The sequence below is a fragment of the Carya illinoinensis genome, chromosome 7, assembly GCF_018687715.1.
Source record: "Carya illinoinensis cultivar Pawnee chromosome 7, C.illinoinensisPawnee_v1, whole genome shotgun sequence".
NCBI classification, from domain to species: Eukaryota; Viridiplantae; Streptophyta; class Magnoliopsida; order Fagales; family Juglandaceae; genus Carya; species Carya illinoinensis.
In genome coordinates, this window is record NC_056758.1 from 25863881 (window position 1) to 25881617 (window position 17737).

Below are 17737 nucleotides of genomic sequence, written 5' to 3' on the forward strand. Positions count from 1 at the left end.
TTATATTTTGACTTTATGAAGTACTGCTTACGAGTCATCGACTCATTTTAATTTTTATGTGTGCCATCCCAGGAACAAAATGAGCATGATAGGTCAGGACAGGCATAGCCTAAGGGGAAGAGCACGAATGCCTAGACAAGATATTTTGTAAGAGAAACTTTAATTATAAAAATTTAATGTTTTTCACTGTAATTTTTTAATTAAGAAAATGAATTTTATTTATAATATGGAGTTTTTTATATCCTAGCATAAAATAAAAAGAAATTGAAGAGGAACCGTAATTCTCGTCGATTTTTATCAAATTTGTTTTCAAAAGAACTCACCACAAGGTCAGGCGTTACACACTTCAACCCCTCTATGGCAAAGAGTGATATGTTTACCTATATACAAAAGAAAATCTCATAAGTGGAACGCGCGAAGAAGATGAAATGGACCAATTTTATCTCTACATTTACTTCTGGAAATCTATCTCTCGGGTTTCCCAATGATTTTTGGTGTGGCGTTGATGGTTTGTGGAATCACGATTTTGCTTCTGAAGAAGGTAAAATCGTGATTTTGCTCTTGAGAAGAAATGAAATTGTGCTTCGAGTGTGTGCAAAATGAGTAGATGCCATAAAAGGAATTTTTTATGCCAAAATAATATTTTGGCCAGCAGATAGTATTTAATAGATTTGGCTAGTGGAATTGATGAAATCTAAAATTATTGTAGCTTAGTTGAGTCCACTACAGTCTACAACCCCTTTTCATGCTTCCTAGTCAAATGTTGGTAAGATTTTAGTTTTGTTGAGTCCACTACTAATACTCTAAGTCGTTCGAGAGTGTTTCAATTGGTAAGAAAATTTGGAGACTCAAATACTAACAAATGTTTTTTCTAAGCAAGCATTTGTGACAAAGGCTTAAAAATACCCATATTAAAAAGAGTTCAAATAAAAAGTAGGGATTAATTTAAAAAATGACCAAAATTAATACCTCAATTTTAAAATATTCACAATTAAATATTTTCGTTAATTTCCCGCTAGAAAGCTAAGAGAAAATCATATGTCAGTTTTTGATTGGCTAACATATGACATCAATATCCTTTGTCAATAAATCGAAAAATGACTCGTTACATACTAACGCTACGTTACATACTTAATAGCGAGTTTTTTAATATTTTAATTTTGTTAAAATTGAAAACTGATTGCTCGAATTATAAAAATGTGAAAACACTGCTTTTGAAATTAACTCTAATTTTTTTTTTCCCCTCCTATTTCCCAACTAATGTAGAGAAAGTCACTAGCATCCATTTTTTAGGGAAAAGAAATCCCAGGTAGATAAAAGAGAGAAAAAATTTCTGTGAAAAACAAAATCTCTTTTTTAATTCAAATATTTTTGTAAGGCATGTATAAACAAAATGCCACTGTGTAATACTCGGCCTAGGCCAAAATCAGAAGTGGTCCAGCCCTTGAAGGCTATATGACTTCGTGTAGGTAAGTGTTTTGTTTTCCCCTTTCAATTTTAGTTTTCTCCCTACCCCATTTCTTTCTTCCTCCTCTCGAGTTTCTCTCCTCAATAACTTTCTTTCACCTTTATGTTTTAGCAGTTACCTCTTCTCAAAACTTTTTTGGTGTTAACTTCCTTTTTGTTTATCTCACCTGTAGCAAACCCTTGACTTCTCTTAGATGAAATTCTAGATATTTATGCCCCTCTACACCGTGCACCTCTTCTATTTCGGGCCTTGCAAATTAATCTCTTCCCTCTATGGTAAGCTTCTCATACCCTATCTTTTTCTTTCTCTCTAAATCTAAAATTTCTTATTTTTATTTCTTGGTGTTCATTCTCCTAGCCACAAGAAATATTTTTTTTTAGTTTTCAATTTTAAATGTAATCACCTCTTATTTCATTTTTTTTTTTTATCTTTTTTTTTTCATCTTTGCTGATTTTTGCATAGCCATACGACATCCTCATTGTTGCAAATATTCTCGTTGCCATTATTTTCTCCTGTTTTCTCTAGTGAACCAAGGTAGGTGTTCTTGCTCTCTATTGTTACATAAATCTTAGAAATTTCTGTTTTACATGTTGAGTGGAAGTTTTGTGTTATTTTGGAAATCTTGAATAAATTAGTATTACATGAAACTTTGGTGGGGATGTTGGATGGATTTGGAATTGTTGTGGTTTGAAGTTGCTGGAAAGTTTTATTTGGGTTATGTTTAAATAGTAGAATCTATAAAGGAGTTGTTTTCTTGTATTGTTGCTGACTGGGTGAAAATAGTTGGTTGTTTGAGCTACTTCATGACTGTTTTTTGTGCATTATTGTGGAGTATAGTTTTTTTTTCTTTTTTTTTAAAAAAAAAAAAAACTGTACGAGTTGATAGGTAGGTGTTGGGTGGAGATTACTTGGCTATATGGGGTTTTAACTGTTGATCGTTTGAAGAGATGACTACTTAGCTATACTTTATGTTGGACATTGGGTTAATAAGGGGCTGTTTGAGGTTTAATAAAATAGGCTTGTGGCATATGGGTTTGGGTTATTAATTAATTTGAGAAATGTTTATTAATTAGGTTGTGATACTATAAAAAGCCAGATACAAGACTAAGTTAACGCCCTGCAAAAGTGAGGTTTCTATATTAGATTTTGCATAAAAAGAAAATGAAATGAGGTTGACTTTTGAAAATATGCATGTTTGTTTTTTAAAAGAAATATGAAAAATAACCTCAATTATTTGTTCTAACACTACTCATGAACCCTGTATGAAAGATAAAATACTATTGTCATGAATGGTGTAAACATGAACTTATTTTTGCATATTGTTTATGAACTTTCTAAAGAGTGAAAATGAGATTTTTAAAGTTTTGTTATAGTTAAGACAAAAATACTTGGCTTGATTTTGTTGAATATATGAAATGACCTGAAACTTCTCAATATTTTGTTTTGATATGATGTGTAAGCTTAAAAACTTCGACATGAGTTTCTGATTTTGCATATGAATATGATCTGTGTCCGATGACATTTTTGTCCTAATTCTATTAAGGCCCTGTCATGGGTATAATAGTGGCATAAGGCCCTGCCATGAATATAATAGTGGCATATAGTCTCATCGCGGGTATAAATTGGCACAAACCTACTATAGGGATGAAACATGGAATACAGCCCAACCAAAGATATAATGGTGGTTTATAACCCTACCACGGGGTGAAACATTGTATACGACCAAACCACAGGTATAATGGTAATTTATAACTCTACCACGAGAGTTAATCATGGTATCTATCCCGATATGATACTCCGATGCAATATAAAGATGATGTTTCAATTTATAAAATGTCAATGGGTTTATTTTTGGAATATGAAAGCTTTATTGAAAACTTCGCTCTGTTAATTTTGTAGTATGTTTGTTTATGTATTCTGAAAGCAAATTGTTTCTAACTCTATATTTTGAAAGAAAAAGCTTTTGTTATGCATTCCAAACTTTATAAATGTTTATGTTTAAATGCTATTATAGTTTCTTTACTTACTGAGTTATTGATAACTCACCCCCTTATTTCCATAACATTTTTCAGATGACTTTGAAGATACAGCTAAAGATCAATAATAGAGTATGTGGCAAGAATAATTGACAGTGATTGTTGAATACCTGGGAGTACTAGTGCTGTTGGACGATCTAATTATTAAGTAATTTGATTTTAATATATTTAGATTATTACGAAGACTTGAATATTATTTCAGTTCGTTATGTTAATAGAGACGTGGAGAAATTAATTTATTTTATTTAGATTATTGTATTAAGGAATTGATGAATTGATATGTGCAATTAATTATATCAGAGGAATTTATGTTTGATTTTGGAGTTTTTGCAAATATATTTTAGATATGAAAGATACGATAGAAATTATTGAAGTGTTTATTAGGTTATAAGAGTTAACTCTCCAAACCTCCAAGGAACGAGACATTACATACTACGTTTTGGCATACAAAATAAGGGACCAATTCTCAGGTTCACTGATGAGAAAGCTCACGCTTACTCCCATCTGCAAATATAAAGCAATCCCTAAACCTTCAGCAACTCCTGGAACACGAAAAATACATGTTATACATCCAGATGACATGTTTGGAAATATGAAAAAATGTAACATTCTTAGGGATAGGTGTAGATTCTCTACACAAGTTTTCAGTATAGGGTTGTTGTGTACCTAAATGTGAATGCATGCACTACCCTTAACCTACCCCCCGGATTGAGAAACAAATCTTCGCTTTTGTTTTTGTTTTTGTTTATTGTTTAGGGGCCAGGGAGATGGGGGTAAATATTGACCTTTTCTACTTGCCCAAAACTAATTGTACTTATTACCCACAAGCCACGTAATCCACATGTATGTCAGAAAGAGTAATTCTACCATGCCGCCCAAATTATACCGCTCACTTTGCCCCATTGACCTGACAATGGTGCCACTTAGCTTTTTTAAAAAAATTAAAAACAGAAACATAAAAGGGATAGAAGGAATCAAGGGTTTTAGTCATCTTTTTGTGTTTTGGGTGCCATTTTTCTTTGAATATATATTTTTTTTTTTGTTTTTAATAAACCGCGTGGCACCAAGTGGTAATGTCACATCAATGGGGCAAAGTTAATGTTATAACTGGGGTGGCATAGTAGCATTTCTCATGTCAGAAAATAGGAATCTGAATCACCACAAAAGAGTCATAAGCATAAGCATGCCCTAATTTAAGTGGAATCACACCCAGTGTAGCAGTCTACTTCTTACAACCCTCTTATCTCCTTCCCTCAAAACAGAAGAACTACAAGAATAATCTCCTTTTCAAAAGAAAATTCGATCTGTGATTAAACCAATAAATATCCACAACTCAATTTAATGCTACAAGTTTTTATCCACAAACTCGATAAGTGGGATGAATATAATGCAGCTCAATTTAAATAACATGAATTAAATACTACCAAATGCAGCCCATCACTAACAGTAGTTGATATAGTGATCAGACACTTGCACTCAATTTTAATAACCCTGAACTAAATGCTACCACATGCAGCGCATTCCTAACAATGGTTGATATACAGTAAAGACTAAACGCTTCAGATCCAGATTAAGAGTGACATATACCAAATATCTTCCATCCCAAATTAACGAATGTAAAAGTATACTAGAAGGATTAACTAAATTCCAGTTTCAAATTACCATATATTCTCTCCTATAGCATCATTTTTTTTATTTTTTATTTTTATTTTTTATTTTTCCTTTTTATAGGGACATACCTTCTCTTTCTGTTTGTAGATGGCATCGAGCTTCTTCATATACTCATCTGTCAGTTTCTACATTTGGAGAATGAAATGAGAGAAAAAAATACACAGTATTGAAGCAATTCTAAGGAAGAATCCCAACTGCCTAATAATATAAGATGGTCAAGATATGATTTTGGCCTCTGAGTTACATTTCATGAATCCATTTCACTTAATCACTGATTGTCTCAGATCTACTTGTTAAAAAGGGAAAAAAAATATTGCTTCAAATCTATTTAAAAGCCTCCATATTGCCGTTGCCCCATCATAATGTACCCAATGTGAATGACAATTGATAATGTGGTTGCTGTTATTTATACACGTCTTCACAATACTAGCACGACACATTATTTTACATACCAGTCTCACAAAATTAAAATATATGGAGGCAAGTAAGATGAATGCTCGGAACCATAAATAGTTTTATTTATGAGAAATGATTCACAAAGAAATCTCACAAAAGTAAATTTCACAAATTGATATGTGTAGATGTGATACCTTAGATCTTCTTTACAATATATATATATATATATATAAATATATAGTTACAATCTGATGCATCACAATAAGTCATCAGTTTGCAAACTTTATTTTTGTGAACCAATCACTTCTCTTAATTTTTAAGAGTATTTCTCTTAATTTATTTTAGAACTTTTAAATCTTAAATCTTCATGTACATGTATATTCTTATTTGTGAAACAAAACTGTAGCTTAATGTATCACCTCAACCTCACAAAAACAAATGTAGGAAAACAAAACAAAACAAAACGTCTGCCACATAATGATTGCCATTCGCTTGTTGATGGTAAAGTGTGATACGAGTAAATCAAGACTTTTTGAAAAGATCAAAAACAAAATTAAATATTGATAGTTCAGAGAACAGAATTAGAACCAAAGCATAGTTTAGGGACAAAAATCATATTGACCATTTGACCTACGTTTTATATAGGCTATTACTTGAATGATTAGGTTGTCCTCTTATTGTATTTTGGGAATCTTGTCCTACAACCTAATCCCATTTATAAGCACAAGAATTAAGGATAGCATTAACATGGGACAAGCCCACAGCTTTCAGAAACTTGAAGTTCATGGTGTTTGGAATGATATTTATAGTATGCTATATACTTTTCACATTACCCTATTTATCCCTTGCTGAATGATACACATTTCTGAATTTTTTTTCTCGTTTATTTTTATAAGTAGAACTAGGAACCAGTTCTCTCCAGAGATTAATCCACTAGTGATGACCAAACAATTATCAGTAATCCAGTTACACGATGACCAGGCAAGATGTGGAGAAAACTTATAATATCCATAATTTTGGTCACAGGTCTGGAAGCATCTAATAATGGAGTATGCAAAATCTTCAAGATACCTGCAAATCATTTGAGAAGCCCTTCACAATATCCTCGGAGAGCTTTTTCTCCTGTATGAAAAGTAAAGAACAATAAAGACTATTAAACGATAGAGAGAGAGTTTGGATCTTATCAAAGAAGCAACTACTGGACAATGAAAAAGGGAAGCAAGGAGAGTTAGAGGTTCATTCAAACCTTCTCAAGTTTCTCATAGGCTTTTAAAGTATCTCTTCTTACATTTCTCAGTGCCACCTATAAAGAGTTGAGGAAGAAGAGTTATTGAAGAGAACTGGTTCAGTGACTTTAATCTAGCACATTTGTTCATCTCTAACCAAAGATTACTAAACATATATTTTTTGGAAAGTAAGCACCTAGGTAAGTGTACTGGAATGACTAGCCACATCATGAATGACATTTCCTGTGTTGTAAAAAAGTTTCAACCCATTGATGTCAGACTTTTCAAATCTAAATCATAGTTTCAGACAACTAAAGAGAAGATGAGGAGGACAAAGGAGAACGATAAAAAAATTGCAAGTTATAGCCCTTTCTGGAAATCTGGTTTGGTCTGCCTACCCTGTGCGTATCTACCCAAGAACTTGAAAAGCCCGAGAATATATATATATATATTTTTTTATGATGGGGGAGCCCACGGCAGAGCCCTTAGGACTCATCCATGGAACCTAAACCCTCGGGGAGACTCGCATAGCAACCCACTGCCATGGCCTCCCACTTAAATCGCAGTTTGATCCCAAGGGAAATCAAACCTGTGACATCGGAATCATGCACACAAATTCGCCTTTACCACTTGGGGTACAACGAGTGGGTTGAAAAGCTCGAGAAATTTATCGTACCTTCCCTTCTTCAGCCAGTCTTGCTACCACTTTTGACAAGTCCTGCAATAGTAAAAAACAATGAAAAAATAAAAAAATAAATAAAAAAAGACAAACACAAAATAAGCTGAATGAATTTTTTGTAAGCTTGATTTATGGAGTTTCACTGGTTAGGGTATCTACTATTGATAAGTGGTTATGGTACTTCTTAAAAAATCAGTACACTTGAAAGTCAATACAATTATACATGGTAGAAGAATTTCTAGGATGCCACTACTCTTGTCAAGATTATAAAGCATTGTTTCTATTGTGCCCTTGAACTACACTCAAAACCTCAATTACCTAGAATACCATTAGTTTTTCATGTACGTAGACTTAAGAGCAATTATAAAATCTCTATGAAACCAAACAGAGCCATTTAAAAAAAAAAAGAAAAGAAAAGACTTGATGAGAAGGATATCGAAAAAATAATCACAAAAATACCAAAATGAGATTTTAGGAGCATTGAACCCTTAAAGCATAAAGTAAAGCAGGACATGCATGATCAAATCCAAACAATTAAGTGAAGCTTAAAATTTATAAAACTTCATTAAATTTTGAAATTCAAAATATAACCCCAAATCTTATAGAACTTGAATGTTTCTTAAAATCTTAAAATTTTGACTCATTTTTTTTGATAGGTAACTCTAAAAGTTTTTAAAAATAAAAAAAGCTATATATTAAAGTAACTCATAATGTGTAATCTTTTTCTATCATTCTTTAGAGTCCCTTCAAGCTTCTTTTTTTGTTTTTGGTTTTTTTTTTGGCAGCAAGTGTCCGAGAAAAAGGTCCCGACTAATACTAGGACTGCACGAGCCCTCGGTAAGGAGTTTTCCACAAGTGTACCTCAGGTAATTCAAGGCAAAATTCCCCTAGTCCGATGGCCCCAATAAATTGAAAGCTATTTATTAAAGTAACTCATAATGTCTAATCTTTTTTTATCATTCTTTGAGTCCCCTCAAGCTTCTTTTTGTTGTTTTCTTATACTATCCTTTTGCGCATGACTTTTATTTATCTCTTTACATTTTTTTCAATCATTTTTCTTTCTAGTTAATGATAAATACATTAAATTTCTTTTTCTTTTTTTTTTTTTTAAGAAGGAAAAAATCTTATCTATCTTTAATTACCATAAATTTGCTCCACATATAACCCTTAATTGATAGATATATTGATAATGCTTTTATATATCAATTAAATTTATAATATTTTTTTTATTTATATATGCTGTAGTATGAAAATATATAAATTTTTTAATTCTGATTTCCCCCCCGCCCCCAAAAAAAAAAATCTGATTCTGCAACCGTCAGTGAGTGAAGCTAACTATGAAAAGGTACATAAAATCTATATGCAATTGTGATTCTCTTCCAAGAATGGAATTTGAAAAAATGAAATTCATGTAAGTGGACTTGAGAGCAATATAAAATCCCTACAAAACCAAGCAAAAATCCATTTTAAATAAAGGAAAATTATTTGGGCAGGCCTAGGGCATGCAAACCCAGTGCAGTCCCTTGAAAATAGTGGACCCCACTATAAAAAGTTACTTTTTTAGAACCTTTTTGTGGTGGGGTCCACTTTTTTCCAAATGGACTAGACAGAGCTTGCACGCCCTAATCTTGTATCTAGCATTACTTATGAATAAAAGACTTGACATGAAGGATATTAAAAAAAAAAATCACAAAAGAACCAAACCGAGATTTTAGAAGCATTGAACCCTTAAAGCAGGGCTTGCATGATCAAAGCCAAACTATCAAAATGAAGCTTAACACATTTTTCTTTATTTGTTGGTGACTGAAGCTAATTATGAAAAGGTACATAATATGTATATGTAATCTAATGTGATGCTCTTCAAGCCATGAAACTTCAAAAGGTGTAAACTAGAGATAGGGGGAGAGCAATTATTATAAGATGCAAAAGCATACAATACAGGGTACGCCATAAGGATATTGGCCTCCAAGGAGGAAAATAAGGCAAAGAATGAATTAGCTGCAGCCTTGCACCCAACATCCAGGAAAACCCACAACATAGGTAATGTAATATTCTGACTGAGATTTCTAATCAATTGAATATAGAAAATGGTATAGAAAAAATATAGGATTGCTTTTCATGTTAAGTTACTGTTACATACTGCATGGAGATCGGTAAACAAAATAATTGAAAGTGAAGAGGAGCTCAAAAGTCGTAAGAATCTCAGTATTTATGTGCCAATAGAATAAAGAAAAGGGACTATACCTTCCTCCTTTCTGATGTAAGTTGAGGGAGGGTTAATCTAATCACCTCTCCATCATTGTTTGGAGTCATGCCAAGATCAGAACCCACTATGGCTTTTTCTATAGACTTTAAGCTGAGAAACATGATATGTCAAAAAGTTAAAATGATTTCAAAAGAATAAGTACATTCAGAGCCCACTCCTGCAAGTACAAAATATTAAAATTTTTTGCTAAAGGAATTGCAGGGTTAAATCTTCATTGGTGTTCCAAAATGTCAGCGAAGAATCACTGCCATATATAGTTTTTTTTTTTTTTTTCTTTTGTAAGAACATAATAAAATTTTAGTTCTTATTTCAATACATGTATATTCATTGCAGAAGAGTAAAGGAAGTAAGTTTACTGGTCCTCCACAGTTAATTTCATGTCATTTGGTAAATAGAATACCTGGATTTGTCATATGGCTGAACTAGGAGAGAGCTTGCATCAGGAGTACTGATTTGAGCTATGCTCTTCAAGCTAACTGGACTTCCGTAATATTCCACCTATAAATGCAATGGGTTATAGCTAACTAAGAGAAAGGATAACACATTAACCAAAGATCAATATAAACAATTTTTTTTATTGGCACCGGGTGTCTGGGAACAGCGTCCCAACTAATCCCAGGGGTGCACAAGCCCTCAGCAAGAAGTTTCCCGTAAGTGCACCTCGGGTAATTCAATGGGAAAATCTCCCAGTCCGACGGCCCCTAAAGATTGTTTGCAACCAAGGGGATTTGAACCTTAGACTTGGGGGGAGCATACCCCCCCAAGCCCAAGGCGTTTACCACTTGAGCCAACCACTAGGGGTTAAGATAAATATTAATAATTATCGATGATGATTTTATAATAGCACTTTTGCAACATATGTTGCCAAAATATCATGTCACTATTACTATCAATGGATGAGGCAGTTCCCAATGCTTTTTTTGTTAGAATGCTGACTCAATGCCCCCACTGGTTAGCACTTGTAAGAAAATTATGCTAAATAAAAATTAGCAGGGATTGTATTATTGGGTTATGCTTCATATAGATTGTTTATGACAGCATTAATGGTGAAAAAAAATCCTATCCATCAATTAGAATGAAGAGGGTAAATCTTCAATCTTCATATTGCCCCACACCAGCATAAAATTGAATGCCATATACAAACTAAGCTTTGTATCAATAGTACTCACAATATGGTATCTGTGTCCTTAACAAAACTTGGGCGGACATCCTTCAGAAGATGATGTACAAAAACACTGAATGGCAAAGGATGAAAACCTGCATTTAGATTCATACCACGATTTTATCTAGCATGGCTGGATTTGCTCTCCCTGTCCTTATGGAATTGAAATTGGTTCGAACTGTTTCAAGAGTCTTTTCCATCCTTCCTTTCTGAAACACAGCCAACAACACCAATGATACACTTCTTTTCGATACTACAATAATCTGCTGATTTGAATCATAGAACCCAAAAACAAAATAATCCTGATAATAAATCATCTGATACAAACTTACAGCATCTTTCTCAATCAAAGATTTCTCTGCTTCAATTTCTTCAGTAGTTGCAGCCCTCACAAGTCCCCTTCTGAACAATTCACAATAACAACAAAGGGTCACCCAACCATTAACACAGACCAACCAAGTGAATCAACCGGAACATAAATAGGTCACCAAATAACACACCATCCAACCGCTACTAATACCAATTGAATTAACCGGAATAGCAATGCTACAATCCCAACTGCCCATCCCAACAAAGTCCACAAATGTAAAACCAATTTACCATTCTATGCTCTAAATTCCATAAATTACATAACTGAGTCGCGCTACATCTCGGAGTATGTATTTCTCGAATATAAAAATGAAAAAATGGCGCACTCATGGAATTAATCAGAAGCATAATTGTAGGGAAAAAAGGAATTCAGTTATTTTTTGCCAATTAGCTTGCCTCCTTTGCAACAACTGCTTCACAACATTGCGATTCCCAGAAAATCCCACTACCCCATTCCGAAGTCTCACATTGTTTAGAGCCAAGCTCCACGAATACAAACTACCCCTGCTCGACTGGCATTTCACACAGTCCGGTCCTCCACGATACGAATCTGTAAAAAAGCTCAGTCATATATAACTGTTCACCAACAATATCAATAGCCATTAAGCAAAAACAAAGTTGAAAGTCGGACCCACAACTCAAACGAAGGTTGAGACTCAAACTCCAATCGGGTCACAGACCCACAAATAAAGTCAACATATAATGTGGGGGACATTGTTAAGGGTTTAAGGGTTACGTACCTCGAAGAAAGAAGAGGATTTTGGGAGGGTTTTGGGAGGGTTGAAGGATGGACCGTACAGGGGTCGTTTGAGAAAACGGCGCTGCCATGAAGGTTCAGACCTTAGCAAAGCGTTACCGTTACAGTCACAGTCAGTGTGTTTGTGAGGAACGGAGTCGAAAATGTTAATAGAACTTTGGTCAGCCTCCGTCAAGAAGTTGGAAAGACGAAGAGGTGCTGGCAGTCTGTACACTTGGTTTTGTGGATAGAATTTTCATGGCGCTTCCTTTTGGGCTTGTTTGGCTTCCTATACTAGAAGACCCCGACCAGAGCTAGACAATGTCCTGCACCGGCGTAACAAATAAGATATCTGTCCTTTTTTTTCAAGCCTAAAAATATACTTTCATTTGGATGTATTTTTTCTCAAAAAAAAAAAAAAAAAAGACTTTAGGCTAAGGGAATCAAGATATACACGACAATCTGGATTGATTTCTTCCCAACTTACCTTTTCAGTTGTATTTATGTTAATATATCCTTATAAATAAAAATATATTTTTGTTTTAAATAGACAAAAATATCTTTGACCTTTTTTTTTAACTGTATAAGTTGTATTTAGATAAAAAGTTTAACCAAGTGCTTATTCGAAGGCAATCAAAGTACCAGGAACCCCAAGAAGGTGAGCAAAAATTCTCCACCTACGGAGCGCCTCGATTAGAGTGCTCGTCCCCCCAAGGGCTTGCAAAGTGTTTGCCTCAATCTTAAGATGAGTTAAAAAGTAGAAGTGGCAATATGTTACACAACGTGTTAATTCAACACGAATACGACACGATAATAGCAGGTTAGAGTTTAGTTTAAACGGATTTGAGTCAAAATAGATTAACCCATTAAGACATGATTACTTAATAGGTTGATAACGAGTCAATCCATTTTGATCCATTATAACACGTTAAGAAAGGTTAAAATTAAAATTATATCCTTATACCTAAAAGTAAAATTGTTAGAATTTTAATTTCGATGTTTTTATTATTTAGATTGTAATTTTAGACTTGTAGTTAGTTTTATTTTTATAGATATTGTGATTTTAACATTTATATAAAATTCTGCTAAACTTAATCAAATCAAACAAGTTAATTTCGGGCATATTCAACCCATTTATATAAACAGTTTTAAAACAGTTCATATTGTGTTGTATTAACCTATTTCATAATATTTACTAATGGGTCAAAATAGATTGACACAACACGACCTGCTAACGGGTCGTGTTAGAGTTTAAGATTTTGACATGATAAGTTTAACAGGTCGGGTTAAGGTTGACCTATATAGTATAATATACATATTTTGATACAACACAAATACGACCCGTTAACACGATTTGACACCCCTAAGCTAAGGTGCTCAGTCTACAAAGGGAGAGTAAAAGTGCAACGATGAGAATAAGTTCGCAACCTATAGTGTACGAGCAAAAATTCTCCCACTTAGGAGGAAGAGCAAAGTTCTCCTAAAAGTGCTCATCCCACAAAGTGCAACCAAAAGCACTCAAACCTAGGAGGAATATCAAAAGTGATTGGGTCGAAAGAGTAGGGCTGTAGAAAAAAGCTGTTAATCCAAATCGACCCGAAAAAGCCCAACCCATTTAGATGAAAAGTAGAATCGATCATAACTGAAACCCATTTGATGTTTAATCGAGTAATACCCGATACTTGTTTTTGGCCAAATTTGATGATGGTTCTGGGTTGACTCTTCTGCCATTAAAATTGAAAGTTATAGAAATGCTTACAAAATTCGACCGAGCTTTGCATTGATGGTGATCGATTCCTCCGAAAGAACACAGAGATGTTCCAAGGAGTATGGATGCTCTAGATCTCTAATATCCCTCATGAAATTTACCAATCAGAGTCAAAGATTCCAAATTTTTCTTTCCATTAAAAAAAAAAAAAAAATCAAAGAAGTGATCCCAATACTAGAGAGAAAACCCAAGAGAAAACAACTTCTTCTTCGACAATTTTCCAGCTACTAAATGGAAACCCAAGAGAAGACCCAGAACTTGGGAGAAGCTTCTTCAACAACTTTAACCCCAAAGATGAAAACAACACTATCTTCAACCCTCCCAAACCTCCTTAAGTGAAACCCAACTGATTTCAAAACCAGATTTCAACATCCATACATCTCATCCTCTCCCCAAATACTCTCGATTCCTATGCTAGATTTCATAACTAGATTTCAACATCCATGCTGATTCACTATAAGTTTCTGGTCATGCCTTTTGGCTTGACTAATGCCCAAATGGTATTCATAGATTTGATGAACAGAGTAATCCATGACTTCTTGGATAAATTTGTGGTTGTTTTTATTGATGACATCATGATATACTCTAAGAGCAAGGCTGAACATGAAGAACATTTGAAATTGGTACTTGGAACACTCAGAAATAAAAAGTTATTTGCTAAGTTGAAGAAGTGTGAATTCTAGCTAGAGTCAATAGCATTTCTGGGACATTTAGTTTCAAAAGATGGCATTTTAGTGGACCTGGGGAAGGTGGAAGCGGTAATTAATTGGTCGGTGTTGAAGAATGTCCATGAGGTTAGAAGCTTCTTAGGATTGGCGGGATACTACCGTTGATTCATTGATGGATTCTCTAGGATAGTAGTCCCTCTCATTGCCCTCACCAGGAAGAATAACAAGTTTGAGTGGACACCAAAATGAGAGGAAAGCTTCCAAGCATTGAAATAAAGGTTAGTGACGGCTTCAGTTTTAACAGTTCTCATTGCTAGTGGAGGATTTGTGGTTTACAATGATGCATCGAGGTTTGGTTTGGGGTGTGTATTAATGCAATATGGGAAAGTCATAGCATATGCTTCATGACAACTGAAGTCATACGAACAAAATTACCCCACACATGATCTAGAGTTGGCAGCAGTCATTTTTACACTGAAGATTTGGAGATATTATTTGTATGGGGAAAAGTGCAAAATTTATACGGACCATAAGAGTTTAAAGTATTTTTTCACCCAAAAGGAACTAAACTTGAGGCAAAGGAGATGGTTGGAATTGATCAAGGATTATTATTGCACCATTAATTATCACCCAAGCAAAGCTAATGTTGTAACCGATGCACTAAGTAGGAAGTCAAGAGGACCAATAGTTGCAACTATTACAACTCAACACCAGCTATTAATGGAATTAGAAAGAATAGGAATTTAGGTTATCACCAGTGATCAGTAAACTTTTGTAGCCAGTTTGATGGTTCAACTAGCTTTGGTAGACAGAATTAGAGCCACCTAGAAAGAAGATTTGGGGTTAGTGAAGTTGGTAGAAGGAATCGACAAAGGTAATAAAGCTGATGAGTTGAGCATTTTAGATGATAGAGTGTTAAGGTTCAAAGGTAGATTGTGTGTGCCAGCTAATGATGAACTAAAAATGGTAATTCTCGAGGAAGCACACCGTTCATTTTACACAGTCCATCCAAGGACACCAAAATATATAGGGATTTGAGAGAGCTTTTTTGGTGGAACTGTACGAAAAGAGAAGTCTCCAAGTTTGTAGAACAATGCCTAACATGCCAGTAAGTGAAAGCTGAACATCAAAGACCAACGGGATTATTGCAACCACTTCATCTTCCTAAATGGAAGTGGGAGCATGTCCTCATGGACTTTGTGAGAAGCCTACCAAGGACATTGAGTGGACAGGATGCAATATGGGTGATCATGGATCGCTTGACAAAGACTGCTTGCTTCGTGTCCATTAAAGTTTCTTATAAAATTCAAAAACTAGACGACCTGTATGTATAGGAAATAGTGAGATTGCATGGGGTACCGGTATCCATCATGTCGAATAGAGATCTACATTTCACTTCAAAGTTTTGGTGAAGCCTATAGGAGGTCATGGGTACTTGGTTGAATTTCAGTACTACATTTCACCCCTAGATAGATGGACAGTCAGAAAGGACCATTCAAATTCTGGAAGACATGTTAAGGGCATGTGTTATGGATTTCAAGGGGACCTGGATACGACATTTACCATCAGTCAAGTTCACTTACAATAATAGTTATCAGGCAAGTATTAAAATGGCACCCTATGAAGCATTGTATGATAGAAGGTGTAAGTCCCCTATATATTGGGCAAGGTGGGTGAAAGACAAATCTTTGGGCTAGAAATCATTCAGAAAACCATAGAGAAAGTGGAGCTCAATAGGGCAAGAATGAAAGCAGCTCAGAGTCAGCAAAAGAGTTATGCAGATAATCGACATTGCCAATTAGAGTTTGAGATTGGAGAAAATGTGTTCCTGAGGATTTTACCGATGAAAGGAATTATGAGATTTGGAAAGAAGGGCAAGTTGAGCCCTAGGTATATCGGATCATTCGAGATTCTTGATCAAATTGGACCAATGGCTTATAGACTGGCATTACCACTGATACTTTCGGGGGTGCATAATGTATTTCACCTTTCTATGTTGAGGAAGTACATCATTGACCCCATTCACATTATTGATTATGAACCACTTCAGATCAAGGAGAATATAACCTATACCAAGGAACTAGTGCGATTTTAGTAAGGGTTCTACCGGCATCATACGGTGCGGGGTAGCCCAATCCCTGTACCCCACCTCGCATAGAGTGGGAGTGGGGTTTTTATCCCAGCCCCCACATCCTAGGGTCAGGGTACCCTGCCCCGCTAGGCGGAGGTGGGTTGAAATCGCACCCCGCCCTACCCTCACTCAACCCAATGACCCATGGGGTCTATAAATTACTTTTGGGTCTAAATGTTTTTTTTAGACTCAGATTATAACATAATTTAAATTATAAATTAAAATTTATACATTCAAAAAGAATATAAACTCAGTAGAATTTATTTTAGAAGTAAGCACCACATTATTTAAGTATGACTATTGGATTACCTTGGTCTCCTATATAAAGGTTGGCCTAGGAGGCCAAAGCAATCCATTAACTTGAATTCAATTTCAAGTTTTTAACAAATTGTATATATCTATATACAATATATTTATTTAAATTATTTATATAAATATTAAAAAGATTTTTTTTTATATTAAATAGGGAAATGGTGCAAAGCGGGGGGCAGGACGGTGCCCCGTTGGGATCAACCTACCCCCTGCCCCAACTATGGGTCTTCCATGCAGACGGAGGCGAGGTAGCTAGGGGCAAGCCCTCGTTGCCTACCCCTAGCTAAGGTTCCAAAGATCTTTTACTGCAAAAAAGACTTTAAGATGAGAAATGAGGCTGAGATTAGCATGAGTGGAGGTGCCAATGATTAAAATGTCATCAACATAGACTAGAACATGAAACTTAACACATTAATGTAAAGGAAATAGTGAAAGTAAGACTTGTAAATTGTGAAGCCTAACTTAACCAATCTTGAACTTAGCAAAAAATACCATGCTTGGGGAGCCTAGTTCAGACCATATAGATCCTTTTTCAACTTATATACATACGGATAGGATGGGTGAGTGAAGCCTTGCAATGTAAATAAGACCAGATATGGGTTCTTGACATTTGTATCCAACTTGTATGGGAGAGTAGTCTATAAAAACACATGGCTTGGAATGGAAGTCTAATTTAGAAGTACTAAAGAAACAAAAAGAGGTCAGTAGACACATACATAAACTTTTAAAAAAGAATAATCAGGTGTTTTTTTAAAAGGATTTCATAGGGACTTTTTTTGGCCAGTATTAGTCAGGGTAATTGATTAGTAAGAAAGCAGGATGATTGAAAAGCATCATCCCAGAATCTAA

The 17737-nt window shown here is 34.7% G+C and overlaps 2 protein-coding genes and 1 long non-coding RNA gene across 4 annotated transcripts; 2 read left to right on the forward strand and 1 right to left on the reverse strand.

Moving 5' to 3' along the window:
- Nucleotides 1–1323: 1323 nt before the first annotated feature.
- Nucleotides 1324–3865, forward strand: LOC122316982. 2 transcript variants are annotated; one of them, XR_006244342.1, is made up of 3 exons: nt 1369–1743; nt 1931–2002; nt 3541–3865. It is a non-coding gene; the product is annotated as an uncharacterized LOC122316982 (long non-coding RNA). The 2 variants fall into 2 exon arrangements; XR_006244341.1 differs by lacking the exon at nt 1931–2002 and having other exon boundaries at nt 1324–1743.
- On the reverse strand, nt 3859–12272 carry LOC122316981 (ribosome-recycling factor, chloroplastic). Its single transcript, XM_043133855.1, has 11 exons — nt 12014–12272; nt 11670–11823; nt 11237–11306; nt 11018–11113; nt 10143–10240; nt 9721–9832; nt 7474–7515; nt 6818–6874; nt 6643–6693; nt 5244–5300; nt 3859–4046 (listed from the first exon to the last, which is right to left on the reverse strand). The coding sequence occupies exons 1-11, from the start codon at nt 12099–12101 to the stop codon at nt 4029–4031; spliced, it is 843 nt and encodes a 280-aa protein (XP_042989789.1). The 5' UTR covers nt 12102–12272; the 3' UTR covers nt 3859–4028.
- Nucleotides 12273–16189: 3917 nt separating this feature from the next.
- Nucleotides 16190–16540, forward strand: LOC122316268. Its single transcript, XM_043132800.1, has one exon. The coding sequence runs from the start codon at nt 16190–16192 to the stop codon at nt 16538–16540; it is 351 nt and encodes a 116-aa protein (XP_042988734.1).
- Nucleotides 16541–17737: the final 1197 nt, after the last annotated feature.